This window comes from Lycium barbarum, chromosome 1 (assembly GCF_019175385.1).
Source record: "Lycium barbarum isolate Lr01 chromosome 1, ASM1917538v2, whole genome shotgun sequence".
Lineage (NCBI taxonomy): Eukaryota > Viridiplantae > Streptophyta > Magnoliopsida > Solanales > Solanaceae > Lycium > Lycium barbarum.
The window spans coordinates 151672309-151682500 of record NC_083337.1 but is presented as its reverse complement, the minus strand read 5'-3'; the positions used below and the strand labels follow the sequence as shown (position 1 = coordinate 151682500).

Genomic DNA, 10192 nt, shown 5'->3' with positions numbered 1-10192 from the left:
ATTTACAAGATACGATCTATCTGGATCTAAAGTGTCAATTCCAACAAATATTGAACTAAAAAAAAAAATCTTGATTTCAAAATGGTTTGCCATCTCCGTCGGGGTCAGGATTGCTCTCTGATAATGGATCAGATTGTACCAATATCAACCCCTTTTCTTCCATTTATTCCTATTCCAAGGCAAAAATTTATTAAGAGGAGTGATATATTAGTCCTTTCTAAGTGCTTGATTACATGAATCAAATATGTTGCATGCTTAAGTAGAGTGGAATTTGTAGGACTTGTACTTCACTCCTTAACATAATCAACATGTTACTGATAAAAGAATTTTGTTGATTTTAAGTTGGAAGTTGGCTATCTTCTCTCTCTATTATGAGTTCGCTTAAAATCACTCTGCTTGTGATGTACAGAAGAGAAAAAAGAAATATTGATGAGAAAACCATCAAATGGTCGCATAAGATTTTTACTGATTATTAAAAAAAAACAAAAAAAAAAAAAGAGTTTTTTCTCATTAGCTCGAATGACTAAATAAAATTCAGATGGATGAATGGTGAATCAAGAATGTTATACTGAAATCCTTCATATTAGATCATAATTTGAGCTGATTATAGGCACTCACAGATTTGTAATGTTTGAGTTTGCGCATTATGATGTTTAATAGCTAATTGCTGAAGTCATAGAGTTTGCTGCTCCTAGCACATGTATTTGACCTGGGGGTGTGGAAGAGAAGGCAAAATTGAAAGTTGTTGTCAAGTATTACATTGTAGTGGTAAAAATGACAAGCATTTTCTGTAAATGATAAAAAATTCCATTGGAGGAACCAGATCTTGATATAGATTTGATCGGTGAACTTCTTTACTGAAATCACAACTAGAAGATAGGAGGTCCTTTCCTCAATTTTTCGAACTTCAGTCAGAGAGTTTCCATTTTCCCCTTCCAGCTTCCTGTTGTGTTTCTTCTCCATCAATGACCTCATCCCCAGGCTGTCTTCTTTTGATTTATTAGTATGCAACTTATTTTTCAAAACCTTTGTAGTTTCCTTATTTTAATACTTACATTTTTCTACTGAAGCATATTAAATTTGATTAACTGCAACTTCTCTGCGAGTTGTAAGATTGACTATGCTATCCAGGCCAAGATGAAATCTTGCTCATTATTGTGTTGTGTAACGCCGCTCTTAATGTTGGCTGAAGTATATTATGACTTATTCGACGGGGGCATTAAATTAAATGTGCAGGTGAACTGATGAGATAGGGAAGTTGGTCGCAATCCTCTACTTATGTACCAATTTTTCCTGTGAATGTGGTTATCTAATATGTGACATGTTCTCCTGTACTTCCCAAAGAAAAATAGAAATTGCATAATTGCAGACACATTCAAGAGTACCTGAATTAGTTTATTTTTTGGCAGGATGCGTTTTTGATGCTTAAACACTGAAGCAGGACAATTAAGAAGAGCATATTTCGTATTTTTGACTTTAAGCTCCAATATCCCTCCTACTCTTCTTTTGATATAAACAGTAGATACTTATGTTTTGATATCAGTTTTTAGTCGATTAAGCTGATGACTGACTTGTATGGAATTTACAGATATGCTTTTCCATTTTGATGTGCCTATATGGATTTGTTAGTTTTTCATGCTTTTGTAATTGTAAGGCTGCATGATGGATTTAGTGAATGGTTCACTTTAGTTGCTGATCGATTCTTTTCCTGCGCTTAATTATTGTGGGGAGATTGAAATTGTTGACAATGCTCTTACCACATATTATTCATAGGGTTAAGTTAATTAAATAAGGCAATTCTTAAGTATGTTTGCCTTGAGCCAAGGTCTATTGGAAATAACCTCTCTCTATGTTATGGGATTACACTGGGTATCCTGTTGTTAATTCTTAAGTATGCTGCCCATTTCATCTAGTTTCCGATCGCTATATGTTTTAGGTAAAATAAATCAAATGCCCTTGAACTATAACCGAAAAGTTGAGTTCACACTCAAACTAATCGGGCGATCTATTACCTCTCTTGACCATCTAAAAAGTGAATTTAATACCACCCTAGAAGCTGATGTGACACAAAAATTACTGTATAATTAAAAAATAGGAGAGCGAAGTAGTAAAAATAATTTTTAAATTTTAATAAAACTTTTTTTTTCACTCCTCCTCCATTTCACCTCCCTATGTGTTTTAGGTAAAGTGAGTTACAAAGTTTATTTCTCTGAATATCGAGGAATTGCTATTAAAGCAGCAAACATTGAGAGATCGTATGCTTTCAGTTTCATCTGTTCGTTTTTTTCTTCTGTATTCTCATGCACTAAACACTGCTAATTTTGTGAATGGGAAACTTAGCTTTTAAAATTCTTCCAAGTTTCTAGTTTTCCATATGTGCCAGCAAATAAGGAGAGGAATATTTTGGTTAACTTGCCTTTAGTTTTAGATGACTTGTGATAATAAGAAGGAAAGTCTTTTTTTTTTTTTTTTGGTTAGTATAAATCATTACATGATGATCATCAGTGAAATTATTTCTGTTATTTACTGATCTATTATTATTTTAAGTAACTCATGTTTATGTAGTGAATAGACTTTTTAATCTAAAACTAGGAGTAATTCATTATTAAATCATGCTTGATGCTTCCAGCTATCCAAACAATTTTCCTTTGTAAAGACCAAAATCACAGTTTGCAAAACAAAACAAAATTTTGCTCGACAAACGTATTTAAAGAAATTCAGAGTACCATCATCATTCATCAGCCCCAAAGCGAGACTTTTCGGAAATCGTAATTACAGATAAATAAATTAAGGCAAACAGGAAGTTGTCTTTGAAAATCGTACGTAAAAATGGGAAAATGAAAAGACATGAAGGTTCTGTAAAATGACAATAGGTACCCTTTCAATTAATCAAGGATTAGTATTACGCACTTGTAAATACCTGTATAAAGGGAAGGGTCCAATTGTCCTTTCAGCAAAAGCCACCGTACTCGTTTCCTTAAAAGGAATGTTTATTTTATCCTCATCAGTTTCTCAATCTGTTATTGTGTACTAAGGTCAGCTAATAAAAAAAGGTAATTTTACTCATTGCTTCTTTCTTTTAATCCTTTTTAATATGTGTTCTTTTTTTAATCATAGTATATGTAAGTTGTCATCCTAACCAAAACCATAACAAGGGTTATTTTTTTTCTGTTTTTCAACATTAGTAGGAACTCTTTATCTCAATCATATATTTGGGGTCAAATAATTTGCTAGAAACACTATGATTTTGTATCAATTGCATTTGGTTCTTGAAGTACTGCACAGGTTGTTACATGTAGAAATTCTATTATCCTATATGTTATTGAATATTTGAATGACTACTTGTCTCTTAGAAGCCTTAAAACTTTTCATCTTCTCGTTCTTTTATGTCCCGAACTCTTTTTGTCCATTCAGTTGCAATCCTAAACTTGATCTTAGCTATTTATTACTATTATAGTATAGCCTTTAATCTATCAATGGAAAGATCTTCATGTGTTTTCTGATAAGGAATTATAAAAAAAGTTAAGTGGAACTACCCGCACGGGGCAAATGAAGATCTCTACACACTTGTTTAGGACTCTGCTGTTTATTATATTACTCTGACTCACCCCTGTTTGATATAATTTGGTTCAAACAGATAAGATGGGTGGCAATGCACTAAGCAATGATTGGGAAATTGCTAAAAATGGGGATCGGACTCTACTTCTTATTGGGCGGACAGGTGATGGTAAAAGTGCGACAGGCAATAGTATTCTCGGAAGAATGGCATTCAGGTCAATGCATTGCTCTTCTGCTGTTACAAGTGCTTGCCAGCTTCAGAGTACTCAATTAGACGATGGACAGATACTTAATGTGATTGATACTCCTGGTATATATAGCCAAATTTCTTCATTTCTAGGGAGATTTCTGTAATGTATCTAATAAGATCACATCACATTCATTCTGAACCTACTAATTCTAGATTCTCAATTCACATATGCATGTTTGTATCTTGTTTTATTGTGTAATCTGTAAAGTTATTGATATAGCTGAGGTTGTGGAAATTGCAGGATTGTTTGATATTTCTCGAGACCCTGATTTTGTTATAAAGGAACTTGTAAAATGCATGAATTTGTGTAAGGATGGCATCCATGCTGTACTTTTGGTTCTGTCTGTACGAACTTGGTTTTCAAGAGAAGAACAAGCTGCTATCCATTGTTTTCTGGAGCTCTTTGAGAGCAAAATTAGTGATTACATGATTGTGGTTTTCACTGGAGGAGACGAGCTTGAAGAAAACGATGAGATTTTGGTTCAATACTTAGACCGTTGTCCTGAGCCTTTAAAGGCTAGATTATTTACAGAGATCTTATGTAATAAGATGGGATGTACTTATATTGAACCTTAGCTTTTGGAGTACATTAAACTGGCAGATCATACTTTCTTATTTTATTTGCATTTTAGCATTATTCGTCAAGTTATGTGTATAAAAAGTTAAATTCGTTTGCTCATGAGTGTGAAAGTTGATTCAATTCAATTAATTATTTGTACTGCCGTTACCGGAAGTCCTCAAACAATGTGGAAATAGACAAGTACTTTTCGACAATAAGAATCAGGATCCATTGAAGAAAGCTGAACAATTGAGTAATCTTCTTTTACTTGTGAATTTGGTTGTGGAAAAGAATGATGGAAGACCATATACAGAAGACCTTTTCAAGGAATTAAAGGTATGTATTCAACCCTTGTTGTGCAATAGTTATTGTCAAGAAAAGCACTAGTAAATTGTAACGACTAATGGCTATATACACAAAAAGAATAATATTTTCACCTTGTATATACACAAAGAAGCCAAAGAATTTCGACATCTATTATATAAAAAAGATAATTTGACCTTGTATTTGGATTGCATACCTAGCTCTGCCCCTGATGGCTCATGCAGGAAAACTTGTTGATGTGATTGTGACCGATTGAGTACCTTGTATATATGTTAATTCTTGTACCTTTTGGTATTTAACAGGTTGAATCAAAGCTGAGGGTGATGAGGCATGTTGAAGCAGAATTGGCAAAGGAGCGTGTTGCTCGGTTGGAAGCTGAACAAAATGCAGAAGCAGCTCTAATGAACTGGAAAAATGTGAGTAGTCTGATGAGAGGGACCTTAGACAGACCCCAGGCAAGAAAAAGATCTCCATCTGGAATGCGTCATATTTTATGAAATGCTAGTTCTTGATGCCATATGTTTTTGTAGGATGCCTCAAATTAAATTGAGGAGTACCATATGGTTATGTTTTGCACTCACACTTTCCACCCTCTTAATTCCCTAATGTGGTAGAAAACTTTTTTAGTTTGTTATTCCAGATTATATGGGATGGATTTTGCTATTGGCACTTATCGGTTAGATCAAGTTATCAGAGTTCTGGACTTCTCGTATTAGCTAGTTTGAAGTCTTTCAAATTATGGTATTCTTGAAATATTTGTTAGTTGTTAGGACTCCAATGCATTAAAAAATTTCTATTGGTTGTTGGTTTCCAAACATAAGCTTTCTTTAAAGATCAAGCTATATCACAGTTCTTGTTCTAGTTGTAAGGCTTTCCTATAGTAACAATCTTGAAAGCTTTTCAATTTCTGTGATCATATTGACGAGTATTAGTCCCTTTTTTATTTGGTTAAGGTGACTAAAAGAACAAAACATTGTTTATTTATCAAGTTTTTGTACTGGTTGGAAGTTTTCGAGTAAAAACAATCTTGAAAGGTTGTCTATGAGTTAAAAAAACCTGGATGGTTATTTTTTGGACCATTTGTTGATATTTAATCACCATCTAAAATATAATTAATAAAATAGCTATTTGTTATGGCGGAAATAATATTTGGATAAAATACACTTCTAGCGTTGTGTTCCAAAAAAACCAAGAAATACAAATGCAGTTCAAAACTCTAAGGATTCATGGAGTTTGGAATATGATCATTGGAGGAACTATGATAAACTATGATTCCTTCTTAAATTAGGTAACATGAGTGAAATAATGGAAAACTATTCGCCCTCTGTCCCAGTTTACGTGAAGGTGTTCGGAGTATGAGGGTTAAAATACTTTATTTTGATCATCAATTCGGATTATTTAAATATTTCAAAATAAAATTTACATATTTAAAAATTACACTAAAAATAGTACAAGTCAATATAGATTATGATTCAAAATATCTTTAAGAAGTTTGAGAGAACTATTGTCAAAGAAAAAATTGTTTGACTCCTCAAATAGTAACGCCTTCACATAAAAAAATAAGACAGAGAAAGTAATTTAAGTTTTTTAATAGGTCACTCAACGATTATTACTTCACTCGTGATACCTCTTTTGAATTTCAGGACAATATCTTCATATCATAGAGCTTGAACAAGTCTTGTTAAATAATATATGTTTTGTCCTAAGTTCGAACTTATACAGCCGAAATTCCATGTCTCTGTTGTGGAGTTTAGCAAATATCCTTAAGTTCGAACTTATGAAAATAAACTGTTTTTTTCTTTTTTTTCTTTTTTGAAGTTTGAATTGATAAAAATTGAAATTTCATAAATTTATATGTTTCAAACTCCATAAATCTTTTTTGCTATTTGAATCATATCAGTTCTAACTCCATGAATATTTTCTAGGTTGCTATATCTCAAATTGTACGGTGCGTATTCAAATGTTTTAAAGGTTTTCATATTTTAGTGTGTGATCATCCAAATAATGTTTCCTTATTAAAGAATGGATAAACTTCAACAGAGTTTTGAAACATTGGCTAAAGCTTGATTAATCATTCAAAAAGTACTTATTTGTCAATGTCTCCCTTACGTGATCATATCAACGCATTTTTTATTTTTTTATTTTTTTTATTTCCTTTGGTTTATGGGTTCCGAAACATAGACACTTTCTTCACCTTGCTTTCTATCGAAACAACTACTTTCCGCCTCAATTTATGTGATACCTTTCGATTTTGGAGATTCAAACAAGTCTTTTTAACCGTAATTTTTTAATATATCTGTTAATTTTTTAAGTTATCAATTATCTATGACTTATAGAGTAAAATTTTATTTTAAAAAACTTAAAGATTTCATGACCGAATTCACAATCAAAATTAAATTATTTAACTCTTGAAATACGAACCGTGTCACATAAATTCGGATAGAGGGAGTACTTCATTTATTCATTTTATTTTTAAAATGATAAACATAAAATTAATTATTTAGTTTTTTGGGAAAAAACCTTTCAACTACCCAAAGCGCGACTGTTAAGTGTCCAAGGTAGAAGGGCTAAAGCTGTTTACGTAGAGAATGAAAAGCCAAAACACTCTCTAGTCTTTTCCCAGAAAAGTTTTATATATTCTAATCCATTGTTCAAACTCTCTGTATTCCAAACTGCAGCCTCTTTGTCAAGGTCAGCAACATGTTCTCTTTTTTGTTTCTCTTACTGCCTCGCTCATTTTTGTGTTAGTCGGCTCTAAGTTTTGTGATTTATGTGTTAGAAAACAACATTAACTGATTGATAGTTATGTGACGGTCTATGAAATTTAACCTGAATGTGGCCTATTTCATTAGTGTATTAAACATGATTATGGTGATTTCTTCTGTTGTTGTTTTAGATTATGCTGAATTCATAGTTATGAAGCCTGTGGACTTTAGTCGTTGTGCACACATGACCTGAAGATAACTTAAAGAAGAAACCTTAAAAGTTTTGAGCTTTACTTCATGAATACAAGGTTCTTTTAGCTGATGTTTTGATGAAATTGCGCACTAATCTTATTTGAGTTTTCTGGTGTTGAGACTTGAGGGTAAAATATTCTAGCTTGATTACTACTTACTTGGCTTATTCATCGTGCTTTGATTATAGTGTCATTATCTTTAATTTAAAGGCCATACGAACTGATTTTTTAGGTTTATCGTCCTCATCTAAGTAGGCGTTTGGACATGAAGATATTTGGGGAAAAGAAAGTATTTGAAGTTGAGTTGATAAGGGTATTTCGATACTAATCTATTTTACTCATTTTTTTAAAAGTTAAATCAAAATTCTATGGTGGCACCAAAGATCCTATTTGTGCAACTTAGTGGAGAAGATTTGTGAAAAAGGACACTTCTAAGTTTTAATTTGCACTATGGCCACTCATTTTTTTTTTTTTTTTGATTTAATTTTCGTTGCTTTGGTTTAGAAAAAGCAAAATGGGGTTAGTTTTACAATTTTAAAAAGATTGGGACTTTTAACTTCTACACTTGTACATCTGATTTCTTTTAAAATATACAAAGACCCACTCTCTCTCCTCACTCCCTTTCACTTTTTTAAATTAAAAAACTCTCAAGCTTCCAAGCTACTCTTCCTCTCATTCGAGCTTTGATGTTATTCCATCGTCTTGCCCAGTATTTTCTTTAATTGTGCTTCTCCATCTGAGCATTTTGAGCTCCATATTGCCCTGAAAATGTTAATTTTTTTTCCGTTCTTGAAAAAAATCCTTTGTTCATAAAGTGTTCATAAAGCTCTTCTTTTTTTTTTCAAAACCTTTAAATTTTGCCTGTTTTTTCATTGAAATGTGTGTTATTTATACTTATTTTGCTTGTTTCGATTTTTGATTTAGTGTTTTTGCTCTGTAAATAATGGTCTATTAATAGACTTTTGGTCGATTATTCTTATTACATGGTTCAACAATGTTACAACTTTGTCAGAGTATTTTGAGCTCCATATTGCCCTGAAAGTTGTTAAATTTTTCCTATTCATGGTGTTCATAAAATTCTAATTTTTATTCAAAATTTTGGAAGTTTAGCTGTTTGTTTCGATCATTCTTTTTCTGTTTTTGCTTATGTGTTATATGTACTTATTTTGCTTGTTTCGATCTTTCGTCGCTTGTTTTTTATTTTTGCAAATGCATTATGGTCTATTACTAGACTTTTGATCGACTATTCTTGTTTTTATATCATGATTGATCAATGTCACTCTACTGTTTGTATATAGACTGTCTTATTCACTTCCATTTCTAGGAGGTTTGCTGAAATTTTCAGGCAGAGGCGTGCAGATATCAACAGTTCAATCAATTTATTTGTGCCGTCAGCTGAAAAGACGATAAGGGAAAAAATGAATGAGGGAGACTCCTTGTTTGTTAATAATAGATGAGTTCACCCTAATCGGCAGTGGACCAACTGCCAAAGTCAATCTACTGAACAAAACATGTTTTTGTGAGAGTATGACTTGGTGAAACTACTGTGCGCTCACGCGATGGCAGCATTGAGATTGAAGTACGGTGTTGATTATGGTTCAAACATCTACGAGTATTCTTCGCCTATGTATAAAGTTCAATCTTACATTCTTGCATTTGCTAAACTAGTTCTGTGGTCCCTCCAGAGTCAGAATGGCAAGTGCCAGAGAAGTATACAAACATGTACATTCCTAATTTTAATGTATTTTTATTGTAGTAGTTTTGAAAACTGAATGCAAGTTCAATATTAATCAACTTTGTATCAGTTTATCGTGGACTCTAAGTGTATTTATAATATACCGTTTAGTTGGTCTATGATATTTCATTGTTAGGATATTGGTCTTCCTTTTGGAGCTTTATATTCCTCAATTAAAACCCTTATCATGGGGAACTAAGCAACGTAATGAGTACCTTTCTTAATTTTGCAGTTTCCACGTCTAATCAAACTGATCAAATTTAGCCATTGGGTGACGTTTCACTTAACCAATGCCACTTGTTTCATTTTATTGTAAGTATTTTACATAGCTTTCATTGGTGAAAGTTGATGATGGAAGCTTTTGGGCTTTCATATTGCAATGAAATGAAATATAGGGTTGTTGTTCATATTTCTTGTGTTGTGTTTTATTTATGCCCTTTTTATATTTGCATTTGTTTTCTAACTGCCGAAATAAAGTTATGTGTGGTAGGTCTATTAATAGACTTAACTGATGATAAACGACTATGATCTATAATAACTCATTGACATGATCTATGATGGACCTTTAAGGTTGATCATAAATCACGGGAATAAAGGTGACTATTGGAACGAGAAGCCTGCTAAATTTGCACGTCCAACAGATAAAAAAAAAAAAACACCCCAACCCCAAACCCCAAATCTTAAAAAAGCCAAAAATAAAATAAATAAAATGTCTTGATCTTGTTTAAACATTATAATAACACTTTAATACATCATATGAGAGTCCCCATCCATTAGGCACATGATCCGAAAAGTTTTAGGAAACCTAAT

At 32.4% G+C, this 10192-nt stretch overlaps 2 protein-coding genes across 2 annotated transcripts in view; both read left to right on the top strand.

The window, feature by feature from the left end:
• Positions 1–1825, top strand: part of LOC132616483 (F-box protein CPR1-like) — a 21037-nt gene extending 19212 nt beyond the window's left edge. The window contains exon 5 of the mRNA XM_060330906.1: positions 1410–1825. The gene's annotated coding sequence lies outside the window, so the exon portion shown is untranslated. The remainder of the gene's footprint in view (positions 1–1409) is intronic.
• A 1817-nt stretch (positions 1826–3642) lies between these two features.
• LOC132616476 (immune-associated nucleotide-binding protein 9-like) lies at positions 3643–9104 on the top strand. Its single transcript, XM_060330893.1, has 6 exons — positions 3643–3868; positions 4050–4323; positions 4538–4703; positions 4994–5107; positions 5332–5432; positions 8972–9104. Exons 1-6 carry the CDS (start codon positions 3643–3645, stop codon positions 9102–9104), a joined length of 1014 nt encoding a protein of 337 aa, XP_060186876.1.
• The last annotated feature ends 1088 nt before the right edge of the window (positions 9105–10192 follow it).

What these genes read in the sequence shown, in the direction of transcription:
- LOC132616476 (XM_060330893.1), top strand. Translation starts at nt 3,643, where the DNA reads ATGGGTGGCAATGCACTAAGCAATGATTGGGAAATTGCTAAAAATGGG. An exon ending in TAATGTGATTGATACTCCTG is followed by an intron (nt 3,869 to 4,049) that starts GTATATATAGCC and finishes TGGAAATTGCAG; the next exon opens with GATTGTTTGATATTTCTCGA. An exon ending in CTCTAATGAACTGGAAAAAT is followed by an intron (nt 5,108 to 5,331) that starts GTGAGTAGTCTG and finishes TTGTTATTCCAG; the next exon opens with ATTATATGGGATGGATTTTG.